The following is a 25069-nucleotide window of genomic DNA, read 5'->3' on the forward strand; positions in this document are numbered from 1 at the left end:
AGTATTCAGACCCTTTACTCAGTACTTTGTTGAGGCACTTTTGGCAGCGATTACAACCTCAAGTCTTCTTGGGTATGACGCTACAAGCTTGGCACACCTGTAGTTGGGTAATTTCTCCCATTCTTCCCTGCAGATCCTCTCAAGCTCTGTCAGGTTGGATGTGGAGCGTCGATGCACAGCTATTTTCAGGTCCCTCCAGAGATGTTCGATCGGGTTCAAGTTCTTGTGCTGTACTGTTCGATGTTCTAAAACTGTACTTAAGATGTATCTGGTGTACAAATGTCCTATGTGTTTGATCCTATCTTTATATCAGACTTCATAGTTTTTTTTAGAATGTTTGAAACCATTTTTTAGAATGTTTGAAATTTCCCTGACCAAAAAAGTGCAAAACAACAGTGCTTTAGGAACTCAGAGCAGGCTGCATGTCTGGTGGGAATGGTTAGAGGGTGTTTCGAGTTGGGACCTTCTTCAGACGGCCGGAATATTCACATTGCTTTATAAAGATGCATCATAATTTCCTTGCTTTTGCATTTACAGCTCATTTTAATTGCTCTCTCAGCTTGACTGATGTTTTCAGTGACATGCACATTTACCCCAGATATTTCCGTTGCTGTATCTCTTAAGGGTTTTATACTATCTATATACTGCTCTTCCTAATTTTTCTTTCTGCCTTTAATATTTTAACATGATAGGCTAGACTCCATATTCGATCATAGAAACATAGAAAATAGGTACAGGAGTAGGCCATTCGGCCCTTCGAGCCTGCACCACCATTCAATATGATCATGGCTGATCATCCAACTCAGTATCCTGTTCCTGGCTTCTCTCCACACCCCCTGATCCCTTTAGCCATACCCCCTGATCCCTTTAGCCACAAGGGCCACATCTAACTCCCTCTTAAATATAGCCAATGAACTGGCCTCAACTACCTTCTGTGGTAGTTGAGGCCAGAATTTTGTAAGTTTCTATAAGATCCCCCCTCAATCTTCTAAATTCTAGCGAGTACAAACCGAGTCTATCCAGTCTTTCTTCGTATGAAAGTCCTGACATCCCAGGAATCAGTCTGGTGAACCTTCTCTGTACTCCCTCTATGGCAAGAATGTCTTTCCTCAGATTAGGAGACCAAAACTGTACGCAATACTCCAGGTGTGATCTCACCAAGACCCTGTACAACTGCAGTAGAACCTCCCTGCTCCTATACTCAAATCCTTTTGCTATGAATGCTAACATACCATTCGCCTTCTTCACTGCCTGCTGCACTTGCATGCCTACTTTTAATGACTGGTGTACCATGATACCCGGGTCTCGTTGCATCTCCCCCTTTCCTAATCGGCCACCATTCAGATAATAATCTACTTCCTGTTTTTGCCACCAAAGTGGATAACCTCACATTTATCCACATTGTACTGCATCTGCCATGCATTTGCCCACTCACCCGGCCTATCCAAGTCACCTTGCAGCCTCCTAGCATCCTCCTCACAGCTAACACTGTCCCTCAGCTTTGTGTGATCCACAAACTTGGAGATGTTGCATTCAATTCCCTCGTCCAAATCATTAATATATATCGTAAATAGCTGGGGTCCCAGAACTGAGCCTTGTGGTACCCCACTAGTCACTGCCTGCCATTGTGAAAAGGACCCGTTCACTCCTACTCTTTGCTTCCTGTTTGCCAACCAGTTCTCTATCCACATCAATACTGAACCCCCAATACCGTGTGCTTTAAGTTTGTATACTAATTTCTTATGTGGGACCTTGTCGAATACCTTCTGAAAGTCCAGATACAACACATCCACTGGTTCTCCCTTATCCACTCTACTAGTTACATCCTCGAAAATTTCTATAAGTTTCTTCAGACATGATTTACCTTTCATAAATCCATGCTGACTTTGTCCAATGATTTCACCACTTTCCAAATGTGCTGCTATCCCATCTTTAATAACTGATTCTAGCAGTTTCCCCGCTACCGACGTTAGACTAACTGGTCTGTAATTCCCTGTTTTCTCTCTCCCTCCCTTTTTAAAAAGTGGGGTTACATTAGCTACCCTCCAATCCTCAGGAACTACTCCAGAATCTAAAGAGATTTGAAAAATTATCACTAATGCATCCACTATTTCTGGGGCTACTTCCTTAAGTACTCTGGGATGCAGCCTATCTGGCCCTGGGGATTTATTGGCCTTTAATCCATTCAATTTACCTAACACCACTTCCCGGCTAACCTGGATTTCACTCAGTTCCCCCATTTCATTTGACCCCCGGTCCCCTGCTATTTCCGGCAGATTATTTATGTCTTCCTTAGTGAAGACAGAACCAAAGTAGTTATTCAATTGGTCTGCCATGTTTTTGTTCCCCATGATCAATTCACCCGTTTCTGACTGCAAGGTACCTACATTTGTTTTAACTAATCTTTTTCTCTTCACATATCTATAAAAGCTTTTGCAGTCAGTTTTTATGTTCCCTGCCAGTTTTCTTTCATAATCTATTTTCCCTTTCCTAATTAAGCCCTTTGTCCTCCTCTGCTGGTCTCTGGGAGAGGAATTTCTCCCAGTCCTCTGGTAGGCTGCCTTTTCTGGCTAATTTGTACGCTTCATCTTTTGTTTTGATACTATCCCTGATTTCCCTTGTTATCCACGGATGCACTACCTTCCCTGATTTATTTTTTTGCCAAACTGGGATGAACAATTGTTGTAGTTCATCCATGCAGTCTTTAAATGCCTTCCATTGCATATCCACCATCAACCCATAAGAATCAATTGCCAGTCTATCTTGGCCAATCATATCATACCTTCTGGACATAAGGGATCCCTGTAATCTGATAGCAACCATTGATGGTAAAGTTAAAGTCCGTACTACAGATAATATTAGGTTTTTGTGAACAGCTTTCTCCAGAAAGCTGACACTTTGCCACCAGCCATAAAATCTGAGGAAATCTCCTGTCATGTTTCTCACAATAAGAGAGGGTGCAAGTATGTTAGGGAGAGTGTAACGAGAAGTGAATGTGACAGACAGAGTGTGCCTTGCATCCATGATGTTTAGCATTATTGTATTCTGGAAGACCAGGAAGCAAGTTTCTGAAGAAAATCTTTGCTTTTTTTTCAAATTAGGTATTATTTTCTTCTAATTTTCTGCAATCTGATTTCCATTCCCAAATTACATGCCAATGGCTGGATATTTTAAGAGGAGTAAAGGAGACTGCAGCAGCTTGACTAGTGAACCCTGAATCAGCAATTACAATCTGACGACACAATGACGTGATCATTTCTAATTTTAAATCTTGGTTAAAAAACATTGTGAAACAGTATTGTGCTTGTGCAAGATAATTTACCTGGCCTCTCCCTTCTTTCAGCCTGAAGGTCATGTGTTGCATGTCTGAAGTGCCACATCTGTTTGGGAGGTTTCGCTTTTACCTAAGGTGCTTTCAACACTCTCCCCACCTCTCGACAAAAATCCCACGAATCCTAAAAGTCACAGCCATTAATAAAATATATTAAAATTAGCAAATTGGCTAGCAATGAAAATGGTTATTTTTGTTAAAATGGTGAATGTTTAATCGCCCATTCATTTAATATTTCTTTAAATTGAATGTGTAAGAGTTGAATAGTACCATCTTGTGGTGCATTTATAGTATGTAACGTTTATTGTGAACCTGCAACTGATGGTTTCAAGATTTGAAATATGGTCATTTGTTTTAAAAAACAAAATGTTTATTTTTACCACTATCCTTATTTGCTATTGTTACTATTCTGAATTACTGTTATGGTTGCATTAATATTTTTCAGGAGATTTGTAGCTGAATTGTGTTTAATGTTCATTTTAGAATGTTCCTTCCATCAGAAGGGATTTTCAATTCCATCTATGAATGAATCACTGAAAAACAGCTCCATTCATAAGTCAGTTAACATTAAAGTTCTTTCCCCAAGAAGATAATTCCCACATCTAAAAATGATATATTAAAACAATGCGAAAAACATTGATTTTTCAGTATTGGTTTATTATTGTCACATGTACCAAGATGCAATGAAACACTTTGTTTTACATGCTGTCAGCACATTGCACCAAATATGAATACAGTCAAACCGTATGCTAGTACAGCATGTGGGGCAAAGATGCTATGTGCTAGTACAGCATATGCTAGTACAGCATGTGGGGCAAAGAAAAAATAAACAAGAGTGCAGAATAGAATGTTACAACTACAGAGAAAGGGCAGATTTTAAAAAATGCATAAGGGCTGCAACTAGACTTCTACTAGAATAGAAGAATGGGAACACATCTTAGCATACGAGAGGTCCTTTCAAGAGAGGAAGAAGCTGTTCCTGAATCTAGTGCTTTTAAGTTTATGTATGTACTGATCGACGGGAGAGGGGAAAAGAGGGAATGACCAGGGTCTATTTAGCCCTTGATTATGTTGACTACTTTCCCAAAGCAGCATGAAGTGTAGATATAATCAATTGTGGATAGGCTGGTCTACATGATGTGACCACAACTGGCAATTGTTGATGTTACCTTCTTATGTTTATCCATAATTCACAAGTTCTTTGCCAATCCAAATCTGATGGCTGATCCAGAGGTTGGAAGCTTCAACTGATGGCTTTAGAATGATATGAGCTTTGCACTGCAACAATGATGCAAAACACCCTACACAAACCAAGCCACAGCCTGAGCCATTGTTTAATGAAACATTGATCATGCAGTCCTTGTAGATGCCTCTGAACGAAGTGTTAGTGTTTCAAAATAGCTGCGTGAAATTTCAAACTTATGTGTGCTATGTCTTTGCATCAATGGCATTATTCGACACACAAATAGTCACAAATGTTGGAATCTAGAGTAAAACACCAAGTGCTGGAGTAACTCAGCAAGTCAGGCAGCATCTGTGGAAGGAATGGATAGGTGATGGTTTAGGTTTGGACATTTCTTCAGACCCTAAAACGTCAACTATCCATTGCCTCCACAAATGCTCCTGACCTGCTGCTTTAGAATGGAGTCAAGTGCCATCATTCAATGGTCAGGTTCAAGTCACTCAAAGTGAATGTATTTACTAAATTAATGCAGCATAAGTTTTATTCATTATCTTTTCACTTGGTTCACTTTAATTTTTGTATATGTAGACAAGAGATCAGAACTCAAATTACTTAGTAATCAGTAAATAGTTTTCTGCCCTTTGGAAATAATTTGTTTATGCCTTTTAGAAAATGTTTATTTTGGCAAAACATAGCTTTTAAACATCCTGACTCAAATAAAGACATGGTTGAGAGATTTTTTAAATCATCAAGAGAATAATCTAACTTTTAACTCTCAGTATCTTTCACTTTAGAAGTTATATTGGTGGCAAAATTAGAATTGCAAGAAAACAAACCATCCCAATAGGCTTCAGAGAGGCTGCACATGTTGACAGTATAAGAAAACGAGGGCTTTGGGAGGGAGATGGAACGTAAGTATTGCAAACCATGTGCCAAGGAAACATTGTTGATGTAGAAGACAGTAAATTGTGGAGTTGTTCATAATCAATTCCCCTGATATTGCCAAAAGCAAAAATTTCCTTTGAAGTTGAACAGACTTCAATTGTTCTCTCTGGTGTGTTGGGTACTGTGGGGAAACCTGTTAGAAGTGTATAAAATTAAGGGAGGCATGGAAAGGGTAGATAGCCAATCTTTCTCCCAGGGTGAAAATATCAAAAACTTCAGGACGTTGTTTTAAGGAGAGAGGGGGAAAGTTTAAAGGAGATCTATGAGGCAAGTATTTTTTACACAGCGAGTGGTAGGTGCCTGAAATATGCTGCACAGGGTGGTGGAGGAAGCACAAACGACATCATGCTTAAGAAGCATTTCGACAGGTACATGAACAGGCAAGTAATAGAGGGATACAGACTATGTCCAGGCACTGGCAGTAGTTAGACTTTTCTATGTTCTAAATACTTCTTCAGCAGCTAAAATTTAATTATTCCATACTAATATAGAACATGTTTAACTTGTAGATTCCTTTTTATTGGTTTATTCTGAGAAATACATCAAACGATATTGACAGGCTGTTTGCACTATAATATTAACCCAATGCCAGTGAAACCAAATATTGCCCCTCATCCTAAAGTCATCAAAACAGTCCTATTTCAGTGTATTCCTTCTCCCCAGTGGAGACATCACTGGCATCCCTAACCCCTAACTCCTCAGCCACAGGCTTCGTTCCCCATTCCCTAATGGGCGCTACCTTCAAGATATTTTTGTGCTGAAGTTTTTGACAGCATCAAACTATCGAAAGCTGAGAAGGTATGAACACACATGTAACACAGTGATTAAACTCAGGCCTTGGACTGAACTGATTTGGACCTCCTGACCAACTTCTTGTGTGAAGGAGACAAGATGTTGTACACAAATTAATTTTTTGATGTTCTTGACACAAGAATTCGGTTGCTGCTTCAGGGTCATATTATTGCCAGAACATTTCCAGATTTTATTGTTTAACTATTAAATTAATTCTAGTAGGAAAATCCCTTGGGAAATATTGCTTTCATTTTATAGAGTCATTAATTGTAAGAACAATGGAACAAGAAAGAGAGGGTATTTTCCATTCGCAGTTTACGTAATTGAAAGAATCATCATTACTACTGGTAAACACCAGGTGAATGGAATATAGAATGGTAAAGAACAGGCCCTTTGGCCCATAATGTCTGTGCTGAACATGATGCCAAAGCAAACTAATCTCCTCTGCCTGCATGTGATCCATTCGCTGCATATTCATGTGTTTGTCTAAAATCCTCCTAAACACCACTATCCTATCTGCTTCCACCAGCACATCGGTTTGGCCCCCACTACTCTGTGTAAAAACAACTTTGCCCGCACATCATCTTTAATCACTCTTTGACATTACAGCTATGCCCTCTAGTCTTTGACATTTCAACCCTGAGGAAAATGTTTAAATGTCCACCCTATCTACGCCTCTCATTATTTTATCAACCTATCAGGTCTTCTACAATACAATAAAATACAATACAACGGTTTATTTGTCACATTGCACAAAAAGTGCAAGTGAAATGATATGTCAGCAGCGATACAATGATAAAGAGCACACACAAAAACACAATAAAATTTTAACATAAACATCCACCACAGCATTCATCACTGTGGTGGAAGGCATACAATTTGGCCAGTCCTCCTCCATTTTCCCCCGTGGTCGGGACCTCAACCCTCCGCAGCAGTCGCTGCGGGCGTCCAGATGGTAAGAACAAGGTACAAGTCCAGGTAAGTCCAGAGTCGGCTCATCCCCACCGGAGACCGCAGCTTTTAGTTGGCATAGGCCGGCGGCCGAAGATTTAAAGTTCCCTCCACGTCGCAGCCATAAGCACCGCAGTCTGCAGGGCCGGCGGTCGAAGCTCCCCTCCAGGGGTGATGTTAAGTCCATACCGCACTCGCGGTAGAAGACGGCCGCGGGCTGATGCTCTGATTCTCTGATGCTCCAAAAAAAATCTAAGTTTGTTCAACCTCTCCTCTAAGCTAATGCCCTCTAATTCAGGTAGCATCCTGGTAAACATCTTCTGCATGCTCTGCAAAGCCTCCTGTAATGGAGCAAACAGAACTGTGCACAATATTCCAAATGCGGCCTAACCAAAGTTATTTAAAACCCCAACATGTCCTCCTGGTTCTTATATTCAACGATTGAAGAAAGCAAGCATATCATGTACCTTATTTACCCATGTTGCTACTTTCAGAGAGATATGGTCTTGAACCCCAAGACCCCTCTGTAGGTCAATACTATTGATGGTTCTGCAGTGACTAACTGTATATTTCCTTTACATTTGACCTCCCAAAGTTCAATGCCTCACACATGATAAACCCTCTTTCAGTGGTATGTAAAGTAAGTTAAAAGGCAGTTCGACAAAGTAAATATATTCAAGGCAGAAGTGGCTAAGTCATTGACATTGATGTTAATAATCGGTTTCGCATTTTCAGCAGTGACTTCCACATCCATTGCATCAATGAACAATTATATTTATTCCAGATTTGAGTCTCTTTTTCAAAAATATTCTAATTTCTGATCCTGTTAATAGATCAGTTAGTCAAACATCAGTAGTAAGGAAATTATTCTGAGTGAAAGGATACTCTACACTTGCAGAGGCAAGAATTGACGAGGGATGGTCGGCACAGATTGTGGGTGGGAGATCCTATCTGATGAAGGCAGTGCAGATGACACCATTTGGATTGACTTTGGTAAAGCCTTTGACAAGGTCTCAAATGGAAGACTGGCCCAAAAGTTTAGAACCCATGAGATCTATGGCAAGTTGGCAAATTGGATCCTAAAATTAACTTGCTTAAAGGAGGGAGGGTGATGATGGAGAGTTGTTTTTCCTATTGGTAGTCTCTGGCTAGTGGGTACCACTTGACCTGTTGCTGTTTGTTACAAACATTAACAAAATTAGATGTGCATGTAGGAGGCATGATCAATATGTTTGCAGATGGCTTGAAAATTGGTGGTAGACAAAAATGCTGGAGAAACTCAGTGGGTGAGGCAGCATCTATGGAGCGAAGGAATAGGTGACATTTCGGGTCGAGACCCTTCTTCAGACTGATGTGTGGGTGTGGGGGGTAGGTCGGGAAGAAAGGAAGAGGCAGAGACAGTGGGCTGTGGGAGAGCTGGGAAGGGGAGGGGACGGAGGGAGAAAGCAAGGACTACCTGAAATTGGAGAAGTCAATGTTCATACTGCTGGGGTGTAAACTATCCAAGTGAAATATGACACACACTACTGAACATCATCAGAGATTGGGTGGGGGAAGCTGGAGATAGAGGGGATGCAAGAGTTATTTGAAGTTAGAGAAATCAATATTAATACCGCTGGGTTGTACGCTTCTCAAGCGAAAAGTGAAGGGCAGTTCCTTTTAAAGCCACTTAAATGCCATCTGCCTCCACCACCATCCCGGCAGCACATTCCAGGGATACATCACCCTCTGGTAAAAAATCTTACAAATCTCCTTTAAACTTCATCCATCCCACCTTAAGCTTATGACCTCTAGTATTTGATACTTACTGGAAAAAGGTTCTGACTGTCCACCTTCCCTATACCTTTCATACTTTTATATACTTCAGTCAGATTTTTGGCATTCCCGAGAAAACAATCCAAGTCTGTGCAACTTCTCTAATATACTCCAGGCCCGTACGAAGCTTTCCAAAAAGGGGGGTGGCATGACAGGATTACAAAAAAATTAATGGGAAATAGTGTGTGCACTGCGCACATCATGAGTGCGAAGCGTGAAGTCCCTCGATGCCAGCTCTGTAGTTTTAGATGCTCTCTGATGCATTCTGAGCCTTATTTTGGAGCATTTTTGCACCAAATTTATGACCAATATTTCAGAAATTAACAGGAATCTGAGAGGTAGCTTTTTCACACAAAGGGTGCTGGGTGTATGGAACGAGCTGCCAGAGGAGGTAGTTAAGGCTGGGACTATCCTAATGTTTAAGAGACATTTGGACACGTACATGGATAGGACAGATTTAGATGGATATATGGGCCAAACGCGTGTGAGTTGGACTAGTTTAGATGGGACATGTTGGTCGGTGTGGGCAAGTTGGGCTGAAGGGCCTGTTTCCACACTGCATCATTCTATGACTAAAAAGTTAAGAAGAAAAATGAATGTAGATAAGTAGAGCAGATTTGAAAGAGGAGTGAAATGTAAAGGCAGAGAGAGGTTTATGGGTGGAAAGGAACATAGGAAAGGAGGGGGGAGAGTGGGCTTGGGCAGATGGGTGAAGGGAAAATAGACACAAAGTGCTGGGGTAACTCAGTGGGTCAGGCAGCATCTGCGGAGAATATGAATAGGCGACGTTTCACAGAGTGCTGGAGTAACTCAGCGGGTCAGGCAGCATCTCTGGAGAACATGTATAGATGACATGTCACAGAGTGCTGGAGTAACTCAGTGAGTCAGGCAGCATCTCTGGAGATTATATTTTGGGTCAAGACCGTTCTTCAGTAATATTCATGATGTGGCATGCATAGACATTCCTGAATGTTACCCAAACCATCGTGAGCTACTTTGTTACGGTGCTTGCCCTCTCCTATAATGTCTCTGCTGCCTTGGGTGATGCAGGACAGGACACAAGCTTTGGGACATGGTGTGAAGCTGTTGCAGTCTGTCCCAGCCTGGTAAAAACCTGGATGGAGTGGATGTGGAGAGGATGTTTCCACTAGTGGGAGAGTCTAGGACCAGTGGCCACAGCCTCGGAACTAAAAGACATTCCTTTAGGAAGGAGATGAGCAGGAATTTCTTAAGTCAGAGGGTGGTGAACTGTGGAATTCATTGCCACAGACAGCTGTGGAGGTCAAGTCAATGGACATTTTTCAGGAGGAGATTGATAGAATCTTGATTGATACGGGTGTCGGAGGTAATGGGGAGAAGGCAGGAGAATGTGTTTGAGAGGGAAAGATAGATAGAGTCTTAGTGTGATACAGTGTGGAAACAGGCCCTTCGGCCCAGCATGTCCCATCTGCACTAGTCCCACCTGCCCACGTTTGATCCATATCCCTCCGAACCTGTCCTATCCATGTACCTGTCTAACTGTTTCTTAAATGTTGCGATAGTCCCCGCCTCAACTACCTCCTCTGGCAGCTTGTTCCATACACCTACCACCCTTTGTGTGAAAAACATACCCCTCAGATTCCTATTAAATCTTTTGCCATTCATCTTAAACTTATGTCCTCTGCGCCTCGATTCACTTACTCTGGGCAAAAGACTCAACCATATCTATTGAAATCATGATTTTATACACCTCTATTAGATCACCCCTCATCCTCCTGTGCTCCATGAAATAGAGTCCCAGCCTACTCACCCTCTCCCTATAGCTCTGGCCCTCTAGTGCTGGCAACATCCTAGTAAATCTTCACTGTACCCTTTCCAGTTTGATGACATCTTTCCTATAACATGGTGCCCAGAACTGAATACAATACTCTGAATGCGGCCTCACCACCTTCTTATGCAACTGCAACATGACCTCCCAACCTCTATACTCACCCTGATCCGCTGTGTTACTCCAGCACTCTGTGAAACGTCACAGAACAGGGCAAGATTAGCAAGTTTGCTGATGATAGAGATGTGAGTGGTTTTGCATATAGTGAAGATGGTTGTGAAAGATTGCAGCAGGACCTGGATCAATTAGCCAGGTGGGCAGGGGAATGGTTGATGGTTGCATGGTTCCTTGAAGGTCGTGTCGCAGGTATATCAGGTGGTCAAAACGTATTGTGGCACTTTGGCCTTCATCAGTCAGAGTATTGAGTATAGAAGTTGTGAGGTCATGTTGCAGTTGCATAAGACGTTTGTGAGACCGCATTTAGAATATTGTGTTCAATTCTGGGTACTATGTTATAGGAAAGATGTCAAATTGAAACGAGTACAGAGATCCCCATCCTGGATCAGTCCAATCAGGGTTGTGTCGTCCGCAAACTTGAGAAGTTTGACAGAGGTGTCTGTGGAGGTGCAGTCATTGGTGTGGCGAGAGTAGAGGAGAGGGGAGAGTACGCATCTTGCGGTGCTCCTATGCTGAACGTTTGCGGGTCCGAGATGTGCTTTCCCATCTCACATGCTGCTTCCTGTCAGTCAGAAAGCTGGTGATCCACCGACAGAGGAGTTCAGGCACAGTCAACTTAGAAAGTTTGGAGCGTAGTAGCTCTGGCACAATGGTGTTGAATGCAGAGCTAAAATCAACAAACAAAATCCTTGCATAGATCCCCTGGTGGTCTAAGTGCTGGAGAATGAAGTGTAGGCCCAGATTGACTGCATCATCCACAGATCTATTGGCCCAATATGCAAAATGCAGAGAATCCAGCAGAGGGATTGTGATATTTTTCAGCTCGGCCAGTACAAGCCTTTCAACGGTCTCCATGACTACAGAGGTCAGTGCGACAGGCCTGTAGTCATTAAGACCAGTAATCCTTACTTTTTTGGGTACAGGGACAATAGTGGAGACTTTGAAGCAGGCGGGGACAGTGCATCTTTGCAGGTACTGGTTAAAATTGAGTAATTGGATGTGAAATGTTGGTCGGGATTGGAAAGGGTCCACTCTTTTCATTACTGGAGTCTTGCCAGGTGTGAGGTGGTGAATGGGAAGGTGAGGGTGCAGTGTCCATTCTTTGCAGACTGTGGTCTGGCTGTGTTTGGTGGTTAGGGGGTACAAGGGTTACGTTTCTGATTTTCAAACTTGCAGTAAAACTCATTCAGGTCGTTCGTCAGCTGATGATTGTTCAAAGAGCGGGGGGCTTTCCTCTTATAGCTGGTGATTTCTTGCATGCCCTTCCAACCTGAAGAAGAGTCACTAGCTGAGAACTTGCTCCTCAACTTCTCAGAGTACCTTTCCTTGGCAGCTCCGATTCCTCTTCTCAGCTCTTTATTGATTAGGCTATCTTTTAACTCTTTAACAATTAGGCTATTGATATTGTTTAAAATTATTCATATGGAGGAGAAAATATAATAGCTCTAAAACCTACCTTAATTTTGCAATCTCACTAAAGATAATCCCCCTTTCCCTCTTCCCTCCTCCATTTCTCTCTCCCCTCCCTTCCCCTCTCTCTCTCCCCCTCCCACATCTCCCCTCTTTCTGGCAGGGGGGATGAAGATGAAGGTGGCGTGGGGCCAGTGGGGTGGCGTGGGCCCAGCGGGGGTGGCGTTGGCCCAGTGGGGGTCAGCGGGGTTGGTGTGGGGCTCAGTGTGGATCAGAGGGGTTGGTGTGGGCCCAGTGGGGGTGGCTTGGGCCCAGCCGGGTTGGTGTGGGCCCAGTGGGGGTCAGCGGGGGTGGCGTGGACCCAGTGGGGGTCAGCGGGGTGGCGTGGGCCCAGCGGGGGTGGTATGGTCCCAGCGGTGGTGGCTTGGGCCCAGTGAGGGTGGCGTGGGCCAAAATGGAGGAGAAAATATAATAGCTCTAAAACCTACCAAGCGTGGGCCCAGCGGGGGTGGCATGGGCCCAGCGGGGGTGGCGTGGGCCCAGTGGGTGTCAGCGGGGGTGGCATGGGCCCAGCGGGGGTGGCGTGGACCCAGCGGAGGTGGCGTGCACCAGCAGGGGTGGCGTTGGGCCCCAGCGGCGGGGGGAGGCGAGGGGAGCGGGCCCCGTCGCAGCGGCGCTGGTGTTGGGGTTACAGCCTCTGGGTTCAGATTCATCCACTCTCATCCGGCAACGGGAGGACAAGCCATTGATGAGGCTCCGATGCCGCGGATGGAGATGCTGGACCGGGCGGGTAGACACTACACCCCCCCGGCCCGGAGAAATTGGCACTCCCTTATCCCGAGGGCCTGATTTTTTTTCCGATTTTTTTTTCCCCCTTGTGATTTTTACTTGCTCTGTGGGAAAAAAAGGGGGGTGCGGTCGCACCGAACGCACCCCCCCCCCCCCCCCCCCCCCCCCCTTCGGGACGGCCATGCACTCTATCCCAGGCATGGAGAGGTTGAGAAGGAGTTTCTTCCCAGAGGCAATTCGGACTGTAAACGCCTATCTCACCAGGGACTAACTCTACAGAACGTTTTTCCTTCCATTATTTATTATGTAAAAGAATATGTGTGTTATGATTGTGTTTATAATTTGTTTGGTTGTTTTGTTGTTTGTCTTTTGCACAAAAGTCTGCGAGCATTGCCACTTTCATTTCACTGCACATCTCGTATGTGTATGTGACAAATAAACTTGACTTGACTTGACTTGACTTGCATAATTTTAATGACAGCACGAATGGCGCTAACTATCAGCTAGCGAGTTAAACCTTCAGGCCCATTATTTTTGAATGCAGAGGGGCAATGAACATAGCCAACTAAACAAAATGTATAATTCAACACACCAATTTATAATGTAAGCACTTTTGTTCTTTATCTGAACAAGAGATAAATTTGATGTATTATTTTTTTGTCAAGATGAAATGCTGCAGGTAAATTATGGACACTCTAATTTTGAACAAGCGATTTGAATAAGTGGACCAACATTTGGATAGGCTCACCACTATTTGTTGTGTTTTTAATCTATTCTCTTCTCCATTTCCCCCCCCCTCCCCTCAACTCTGCCTTCCTCGGCATATTTTTTATTTTTAACTTTTCTTCATGAAAAATTATTCACCTGAAACATTAACTATTTTTTTTAAATCCCCCTGAACACAGTATTTTCAGTATTTTTTTTTTAAATTACAGATTTCCTGCATCTGCACGATATAACCTTTGTCTCATTTGGCTTAGTGCGAATAGGATGACTCATGTGTAAATAATATTTCCTAAAACAATACTGCTGATATTAGGACTATATTTCCTCTAGAGTTTTATTTCCTCCCTGATTCAATTTCCTCCCTGACACAAAGCTGGGTGGCAGTGTGAACAGTGAGGAGGATGCTATGAGAATGCAGGGTGACTTGGACAGGTTGGGTGAATGGGCAGATGCATGGCAGATTGTATTGTATTCAAATTTATTGTCATTGTCTCATTTGAGACAACAAAATGAATTTTCCTTACAGGCAGTATCATTAAAAAAATCACAAAGAAATAATAAAAATAAATAATAAATAAATAATAAAACATATTAAAAATAAATTGAAATTGAGTTAAAAAATTTTAAAAAGCACAAACACAGAAAGTCCACAACACAACATAACATATATGGCACCCAGGTGAGGAAGGCACCATAGTCCAGCCAGCCTCCCCTCCATGTTCATCCGTGGTCGGGGCCTCCGAGCACCCACAGTCGGCGCCCCGGGTGGCCCGATGTTCAGGCCCTCACGCCGGGCTGGTGGAACGCCGACGCCGAACCCCGACGGTGAGCAGCCTCCTCCTCAGCGGCCCGGACCTCCTGATCAGCCGCCTCCCGCAGCCGGAGTCTGCAGCTCCCGAGCCCGCAGGTCGAGCCGGGCAGAGTCGCAGGACCCCGCGTTGTAATCAGCGCCGCCCGCGTTGGGAGCTCTGCAAACCGCAGCTCCAGGATGTCGGTGCAGCAGGTCCGGCACTCCGGGCTCCAGATGGCGACCCCCGGTAAGGCATCGCCAGCCCCGCGATGTTTCAACGCTGTCCCGCCGCTGCTGGAGCTCCGGTCGATCCCGGCAGGAAAGGCCGCGCCAATCCAGGTAGGTAGGCCGCTGTGGGGGAGGGGGGGGGCGAGGACGCGACTCGAATAATAGTCGCGTCCTCACCAGGAAGCGGCCGAAGGACGGGATCCCCCGCACCGTGCCCTCTTCCCCCACATAAAAACACCAAAAAAACACAAAAAAACACACTTTAACATAACTAGATGCAGTTTAATGTGGATAAATGTGAGGTTATCCACTTTGGTAGCAAAAACAGGAAGGCCGATTATTATCTAAATGGTGTCAAATTGGGAACATGGGAAGTACAACGGGATATGGGCGTCCTTGTTCATCAGTCAATGAACGTTAGTATGCAGGTACAGCAGGCAGTCAAGAAAGCGAATGGCATGTTGGCCTTCATAACAAGAGGAGCTGCGTATAGGAGCAAAGAGGTCTTTCTCTTGGGGCCTAACATTGCCCGACATGGCTAAATGGCCACAGGACTTACCATCGACCGCCGGAGGCTTTAACATCGGAGCCCCAGTTCGCCTAGACGCTGCAGTTGGACTGCGGGTGAAGAATAAAGGGAAGAGATAAGACTTTGCCTTCCATCACAGTGAGGAGGTGTTGGAGACTTACTGTGATGGATGTTTATGTAAACTGTATTAAGTGTGGGTCTTGGGTTTTTTTGTAATGTAAAAAACTGTAGTAAATATAATTTTGTTCAAACCTAGGTTTGAATGACAATAAATAGCATTCCATTCTATTCCATTCCATTCTGCGGTTGTACAGATCCCTAGTGAGACCACACTTGGAGTATTGTGTGCAGTTTTGGTCCCCTAATTTGAGGAAAGACATTCTTGCTATTGAGGGAGTGCAGCGTAGGTTCATAAGGTTAATTCCCGGGATGGCGGGACTGTCATATGCTGAGAGAATGGAGCGCTGGGCTTGTATACTCTGGAATTTAGGAGAATGAGAGGGGATCTTATTGAAACATATAAGATTATTAAGGGTTTGGACACGCTAGAGGAAGGAAACATGTTCCCGATGTTGGGGGAGTCCAGAATCAGGGGCTTAAGAATAAGGGGTAAGGCATTTAGATGAGGAAACACTTTTTCACACAGAGAGTGGTGAGTCTTTGGAATTCTCTGCCTCAGAGGGCGGTGGAGACCGGTTCTCTGGAAACTTTCGAGAGCTTGATAGGGCTCTTAAAGATAACGGAGTCAGGGGATTGATGGAGAAGGCAGGAACGGGGTACTGATTGTGGATGATCAGCCATGATCACATTGAATGGCGATGCTGGCTTGAAGGGCCGTATGGCCTACTCCTGCACCTATTATCTATTGTTTATTGATTATTGATTATTGATCTGCACATAAACTTATTTTACTTTCCGACCTTTCCAAAGAAAATCTTTGACTACTGTTTCTTTGTGTCAATTTTTGTTATCAGCATTATTCGTCCCTACCCAAACCAAATCCATTCCATTATGTCTATTCCTTCTCAATATCAGGTAATCTAAATATTTGGTTTCAGTTGATGGACATTATGCACTTACATCTTTATTAGATTATTGAATCTTTATTAGATTATTCCATCGAACTCAAATGTTCTTATTTGTTACTTTCATCCTTTGTCTGGCTGTGATTTTTTTGTTCATTGAGATAAAACACTAAACTCATTTTTGCTTCTTACATATTCACCAGATAACTAATTTTGGTCATTTAATCCTTCTCTTTAAATAAATTAAAGGTAACTCCTTTCCTTTGTCTGTATCAGACTGACCATTCCAGTTTTTTCTCTACAAGCTGACCTGCTGGGTATGATCTGGAGCCACACATTTCATAACTTTTATATTCCTTAGTTAGCATTCTCAATCTGTATCTGCCCTTATTTAATTGATTGTGTGTGTTTCATCTTCCTGTAAATATCCCCTATAATGCTTAGACCAGACGGTTACCACAATTTATCCTCATGGTAACCCTGACCTCCCCTCATTAGAAATAGTCCATTTGTCCTATAATCCTGCCCCCACCGTCCCTTCAACTTAAAACTAATTTGTTTTCTCTCCTGGATTTAACCTGAAAATTTAACCTTAATTTCCCCACATCTATTGCCTGACCCGCTGAGAATTTCCTACACTTTTGTTTTATCTTCCCAGCATCTACATGTTTTTTTGTTTTTTTTTTTAAAGCTGATCGAAGTTATTGAATAGAATAGAAAAAATATTGGCCAAGTATGTATACATACAAAGAATTTGCCTTGGTGCTTTGCTCACAAGGATAAAAACATAATATACAGTAGACAATTAAAAATATAACATTATAATTTAATTTAAATGTAATTTAAGAACATAAAATAAAATGTAATCAACTCAAAACATCCAGTCCGGCTGTCAAACTGATATGAGTTGATTTTATTTATTTAAAGTTTATATGTTATTTTGAACATGAGGTAATCTGATGAATATTTTGAAATCTGCCAAAGAGATGTAAAAAAATAAAATATTCAAAAGCAACAAAAACTGCAGATGCTAGAAATTTGAAATAAAAAACAATTAAATGCTGGAAACACACAGCAGGTCAGCTTGTATTTGTGGAGAAGGACCAACAAAGGTAACGTTGCAGGTCGATAACCTCTGGTTATAATTCGGAAGAGCGAGATAACGGGCATGTTTAGGTTACAGAGAATGGGGAGAAGGCGGAGAGAAGAAAAATGCCAGGGCGGAGACCAACGTGGACTAAATAATACAAACGATAGTGATATTGCTGAGAAATTGTGATAAGGGCATATTAATTGCAGACGAGTTGGCGGGCGGCGTGGACTTAAAGAGCAAAACATTAGTTAACGATCATGCTTCTTTTTCTAAACAATGAAAGCGTGCTTGTTGACATGAAGGGGTTGCGATATTTTTTTCAACTTGGTTGCATTGCATTTTATACCGACGAATACAACCAACAAAGAAATATCGTCCAACCAGCGAGCTACACTAACTTTTCCAGGCGCCACCAGATGCTGACCATAGGGGGAAATGTAGTTGAGGAGGAAGCGCACTGGAGGAAATGCCTGGAGGTAGCGAAGGATGTTATCAGATTGCGTGCGTCGGGAATAAATCTCTTTTGCAATTTTTCGTTCACTTGTCATCGAAATCGCCCATTTATTACACTGGGAAAAGGCGGCTCTTGACAAGTTTAACGGTAGTCGCATGAAAACAAAACCGAGCAGATCCTTCAAACTATGCAACTCCACGGGTATAGCCGAGAGCCAACCTTACTCTGACCAATGGCAACATCTGTAATCACTATCATCCTTTAATTGTATTTGTTTAATTAGTACGTTGGTTCATGCTTGTATTTTTAGACGGGATTTCCAGGGGGATTAGCGTTCGTCATGTTCCACGATTAGAAAAATAAGCAAGGACTCGGAAAGTGACGATGTTCTGATCCACTGAAAGGTGGAAGAGAAATCTCAACAATGGTCAAGATGGTCACCAAATTGGTACATTATCTTCACTTGAGGTAAGGTTTTTGCTTTCAAATTGTTTGAGACTCCTTCCTAAAATGTCTCATTTATATCCTTTGGCCGAGAGGGAATTCGTATGGTTTGAAATCTGTGTTTGGGGCCGGCTTATACCCTTGGAACGCGGAGTAGTTTCTGATGGTATTGGGACGTTGTACGATTTAGCATGATAGTGATTGCTTTCTCTCTGACAAATATGGCTGGACTGGAGCAGAAGCATGGTCATATCTTGCATTGTTGGTTTTCTGCTGATTTTGGTGTTATGTACGGTAGAGTGACCCGATCATTTTGGATAACCAGTGAAATATTTGGACTGGTAAAATGACAGTAACAGTAGGTCACAGGCACTTTGTGAACTGTAGTTCATGTTTGCTTTGATCTAGTCGGGACTAGTTTATCTGCTTTGTAACTTAATGCAGCTATGTTTGCTTTCTTGTGATTTTCGAAGTTTATGAAATACATGGATTCTTAAAGTGATAAAATATAATCAAAATTATCCCTGCCAAAAGGAAAGCCATGCACAGAATGTCATCATAATGTTTATTACAGGATCACAATTTAGGGATTAGTTAACACATTATTCCATATAGATAATTATAAGTGATAGGAGCAGAATTAGGTCATTCGGCCCATCAAGTCTACTCCGCCATTCAAGTTCGCGTTTAGTGTCAACTAAGGTACATGAAATTTGAGTTGCCATACAGCCATACTAAGCGAAAAGCAACAATAAAAACAGCCACATAAAATAAAATTTAACATAAACATTCCTCACTGTGATGGAAGGCAATAATGTTCAGTCATCTTCCTCCTTTGTTCACCCATGATCGGGGCCTTTGAACCCTTTGCACCTGCCGCTGCTGATGGTCCGATGTTCAAACCCTCTTGTCAGGATGATCGAAACTTTGGCGTCGGGATGGATCGGAGCACTCCGCGGCATGGAGCTCCCAAGTCTGCTTCTTCTTACTGGAGACTGCGGCTTCACGGTGTTAAAGTCCACAGGCCTCGCAGTCAGAGCTCTGCTGGCGACCCTTGACAAAGGATTGCAGCTCCCAATGTTAAAGTCTATGCCGCACCTGCGGCTTGAAGCTCCGTGCCGGTCCCAGGAAAGGTCGCAGCACTCCACGTTGTAAGCCGCGGGGGCGGGGGGGGGTGGAGAAGGAGATGCGACTCGGAGAAAAATCACATCTCCGTCGAGGTAAGTGACTGAAAAAGGTTTTTGCCCGATTTTCCCCACCCCACCCCCCACATAAAACAAACCAAGAAACACTAAATCATACTTTTAAAACATAATTAAAATAATAAAACCAGAGAGGGGACTGACAGACTGTTGGCGAGGCAGACACCGCGGTGGCGCTACCCGATAGATCATGGCTATCTGGTTCTCTAATCTATGTCTCCCTCCTAAACCCCATTCTCCTGCCTTCTCCCCATAAACTCTGACACCCGAGATGGGATTATGACTGGATTTAATTCTACAGTGTCTATTTACTACCTATCTTTTGCAAACTAAAGGCGCCTTCAAATGCAAATGTTTGAACAGATTGCCTAGAAAGGTACAAATGCTGGAAATGGAAGAGAAGGACAGTGAAGATTGGACATTGAAGACCACCTTTGCACAACCTTGTGTACTTTTGTTCTGTTACATTCAATAAGACAGGATAAGCTCATGGCAGGCATAGTTCCCCAGAAGATTTACTTTCTCGATCCTACTCAAATATCGAACATGGGAGAAAAACCTTAAGCAAAAACCTTAAGACATTCATCAATTAGTACTCTATTCCAGTCTGTGCTTTTTTTTCCCCGCTATCGGGAGATGTTAACATTTGGTATGTTTGATTTCCCAACAGAGCAGGCCCGTATCATTTGTTCTGCAGCATAACATCTGGTACAGTTAAGGAAGACAATCAAATATTTTCTCTAAATATTATAATAAGTATAAGTTCATAACACCTCGGGGCAGAACTAGGCCATTCGGCCCATTGAGTCTGCTCTGCCATTAAATCATGGCTGATCTATCTTTCACTCTCAACCCTATTCTCCCGCTTTCTCCCTGTAACCTCTGACACCCAACCTAATCAAGAACCTATCAATCTCAGCTTTTAAAATACCCAATGACGGCCTCCACTGCCATCTGTGACAATGAATTCCACAGATTCACCACCCTCTGGCTAAAGAAATTCCTCCACAAATTATATACTGTTCAATGGATAGTCTGTTTTTTTCCACATGATTCCTACTATAAGTTAAACTGCTATACATTGAAGTGATCTGTGAAACTCGGGATTACCAATGACATATTTGGTTGTCGACTAGTGATAGCTGGTGAGAGGATAGCAACGGGATCACAACATGTACTTTGTGAGCTGTTGCTAATGTTGCCTATAATTTAGTGCAGAACTCGGTCAAATCCCATTTTGGAACTTGGTGCAACTGTTATGTTTGTTTTCTGACATTCTCAAAGTTCACAAAGTAGATCCATTTTAGAAATTAGAAAGTGTAATCATAAGTTATCCATCAATGGACTAGCTAGCAAAAGTCAGAATATATGTTGCCATAATGATTTCTTGCAATTATATTTATAAAAGTAAAATAATTAACTTCCTGCTTTCCACACCCACACCCATTCACACAGTGAATTGTGTTGATGAATGAATGCCGTTTCTCCAGAATCCTGAGTAATTGATGAATACAAGTTGTTTGTTTCATATCAACTACAATCTGAACAAATTGTACATCTAATAAACTACATGAAGAGCAGATTATTATTTCTCCAAAATTCACATCACTCTAAAATCAATTGCTAATTCTTTATGTTCAGTAGGTTAAACATTAAACGTAATGCCACATATGAACAGAACAAACCCTTTGGCCCAACAACTCCAATGCCAACAATTAAGCACCCATCTTTACAAATCCCATTTACCAGCACTTGGTTCGTAGCCCTTATGCTTTGGCATTTCAAATGCTCCTATTGATACAACTTAAATGAAATGAAATGAAATTGAAATGATTCAACTTATTGTCATTGTCAGTGTACAGTACAGAGACAACGAAATGCATTTTTAGCATCTCCCTTGAAAGGGAGACACAGGGCGTCGCGGTGTGCCCGCGCCTGCCGCCGTATAAAATGCACTTGCCTCCACTGCCCCCTCAACATCACCCTAACATTAATAGACAATAGCTGCAGGAGTAGGCCATTCGGTCCCTCCAGTCAGCACCACCATTCAATGTGATCATGGTGGATTATCCACACTCAGTACCACGTTCCTGCCTTCTCCCCATATCCATTGACTCTGCTGTCTTTACGAGCTCTGCCTAGTTCTCTCTTGAAAGCATCCAGAAAACCAGCCTCCATCACCCTCTGAGGCAGAGAATTCCACAGACTCACGACTCTCTATGTGAAAAAGTGTTTCCTCTAGTTCTGGACTCCCCCAACTGGAACATGTTTCCTGCCTTTAGCATATCCAAACCCGTATGGAGTTGTGCGGGGCTGGTCCCGACATCATACTCGCCAATCAGCTGGGCAGAAGGCGGGCCGACTGAATTTGGACGTCGCACGGCGTCGGGTGGTGACATCATCATGCAACGGCATGCCGGGCGGTGACGTCATCGCGCAACGCCACGCGCTAGGCGTACCACGCTGCATACGGCCTCCATGCGGCTGCGGGCCGACAGGCCGTTGGCGCACAGAATCTTCGGACAGTGCAGGATTTTCGGAGCCCCTGCGCGATGTCAGGACCAGCCCCGCACAACTCCATACGCCTCCGTGGTTCGAAGTGGGACCGGCCCCGCGCGGCCGTAAGCCTCAAGCGACCACGTTTGGTCGTGCTAGACTCGTGCAATCGCATGCTAGTGGGACAGGCCCTTTAATAATCTTATATGTTTCAATAAGGTACCCTCTCATCCTAAATTCCAGTGTATACAAGCCCAACCGCTCCATTCTATCACCATTTGACAGACCCGCCATCCTGGGAATTAACCGCCATCCCGGGAATCTTTGCTCCTATACTCAACTCCTCTTGTTATGAAGGCCAACATGCCATTTGCTTTCTTCACTGCCTGCTTACCTGCATGCTTACTTTCAGTGACTGATCCCGTTGTACTTCCTGACCCCCAGATCCCATTGTAGTTCCCCTTTTTCCAACTTGACTCCATTTATATAATAATAATAATAATCTAATCCATTGCTAATTCTTCATGTTCAGAAGGTAAAATCCATTTTGAATTTCTCATGCACAAGGACAAAAAAAAAGGTTCATGTCACTTTCTCAAAGGCAACTTTGGAAAGAGCAATGTGTGAGCTTTGTGAGTGCTGCCCACGTTTATTCTGTCTTTATGGAAACAAGGTTAAAACCTTTTATTTTCTTTCAACATTCAAAGATACATTGGGTCCAGGTTCTCTTGATTTATGAATCCCCAATGCTATATCTTTTATTTTTAATTGTTATTTTTCTATTGTTCCAATTGTTTAATATAATTTCCTAACTTCTCCAAAATACATACACTCCTATTTCCACTATCATTTACTTAAAATCTCAGTTTCTTAAGGCACCACAATTTGACTCGTACCCTGTGTGACCTGAACTTATTATTTTCATAGTTTTACAAACTTCGATGATTTTTTGTAATTTATTTTACATTAAGCATAATGTCACATAAGTACAGAACAAACCCTTTGGCCCAACAACTCCACTGCCAACAATTAAGCACCCATCTATGCCATTTAATCAATTTTATGAATTATTACAAAAACATTTACCAGCACTTGGTTTGTAACCCTTATGCTTTGGCATTTCAAAAGCTCATATTAATACAACTTAAATGCACCTGCCTCCACTAGCCACTCAAGCCATTAATTAGTGAGTTTGAATCATTAAATCACTGATGTGAGCCATTGATTAGTAAATTTGTTTTACACACACAAGTCTGAATATATTTACTCCCACATACTCACCAGGTCCTGATGTGGTGGGATTATTCAGCTAACCTTCTGCAGCCAGGAAGTGTCCAATAAGGCCTCAGCAGACATCACTTCTCAGACAGTGTACCGCTGAGGCCTGGCATCCAGAACACCCACAGCTTTGCAACAGTTAAAGCTCTCCATCAGCTTTTAGTGACAAATCTATTAAAATTGTTAATATCACTGAAAAATAAGCATAAATATATATTTTTAAATATCAGAAGAAGAATAAAAACACATTAAGGCACAAATAAATAATTTAAAAAAAACTATCAGTGACTATTTATCCTCCTATCCCCCTTGTCCTATTCCACCAATATTCCTTCCCCTGGCTTCACATTTTATCTCTTTATCACATTTTTTGTCTTTTCATCTCTGGATTTTGTCCAACAATTTGCCAATAACCCCCACCCCACTACCTGCATCTACCTATCATTTGCTAATCCCACCCCACCTCTCTTCCACCATTCTCTTCCCTACTATAATCAGTTTGAAGAAGAGTCCCGACCAGAAACATCAGATGTCCATGTTCTCCACGCTGCCTGACCTGCTGAATTACTTGACCAGAATGTATTTTTCAATGCTTGGCCTGGTTTGTGTAGGTTTGGAGAAGCATACACTCCAGTAAAATGCTGCTGATGGTTTGTGATTGATTTAAGTAATTTAAAGGACATTAAATAAAAAAACATTTTTTTTGTAATAATGAATAAAATTGATTAAACATAAAAAAAAATGATAATACATAGATATATACACAATAGGTGCTGGAGTAGGCCATTCGGCTCTTCGAACCAGCACCGCCATTAAATTGATCACTGTGAGAATAGTGCTGGGGTCTTAACCTGGATAGTTGGCCACCGACAGGATCACCAGCTGTCCACACACCTCATGCAAATAAATATGGGATTGGTTGGCACTCCATGGGAACTCCATTTAATGGGATTAATGGCAGTTCAACATTTATCCTCAATTTTGTGCAGGTGCAAAAGATGCAGTATAAATATGGTGAATATCCCCAAATAATAATCAGAAACAGAAAGAGCAGTAATGTGGATTGATTAGAAAATTCAGCATGGCTTTGTTAATGGCAAATCATAGAACAGCACAGGAACATGTATTTCAGCCCACAATGTTTATGCTAAATATGATGTCAAGTTAAACTGATCTTATCTGTCAACATGATCCACGCCCCCCTATTCCTTGCACTTCAACCTGCCTATGGTGGTGGAGGCAGATATGATAGTGGTGTTTAAGAAACTCTCAGCTTCTTAAACACCACTATCATATCTGCCTCCACCACAACCCCAGGCAATGTGTTCCAGGCCCCCACTATTTGATGCATAAAAACACTTGCCCTGCACATCTCTATTAAACTGTCCTCCTCTCACCTTGCAGCGATGCCCTCTAGTGTTGGACATATCCAAATATTTGAATTTGGGGTTGAAATAACAGAGGGTGAATAACTGAATTTTACTTGATGTAGATCATCTTTCAAAAGGAATTTCATGACATTGGGACCGAGACCCACGGAATAAAATAGACTGTAGCAGTAAGAACTGTTAGGAAAACGTGCATGGTAATGAATACATTGTTTG

General features: G+C 42.6%; 1 protein-coding gene across 1 annotated transcript in view; it reads left to right on the top strand.

Annotated features, from left to right (window-relative positions):
- The first annotated feature begins 17800 nt into the window (after positions 1–17800).
- Positions 17801–25069, top strand: part of arhgap18 (Rho GTPase activating protein 18) — a 123245-nt gene continuing 115976 nt past the window's right edge. The window contains exon 1 of the mRNA XM_055635636.1: positions 17801–18513. Within this exon, the coding sequence (XP_055491611.1) occupies positions 18470–18513 (44 nt within the window). The 5' untranslated portion in view covers positions 17801–18469. The remainder of the gene's footprint in view (positions 18514–25069) is intronic.

This window comes from Leucoraja erinacea, chromosome 5 (assembly GCF_028641065.1).
Source record: "Leucoraja erinacea ecotype New England chromosome 5, Leri_hhj_1, whole genome shotgun sequence".
NCBI lineage: Eukaryota > Metazoa > Chordata > Chondrichthyes > Rajiformes > Rajidae > Leucoraja > Leucoraja erinaceus.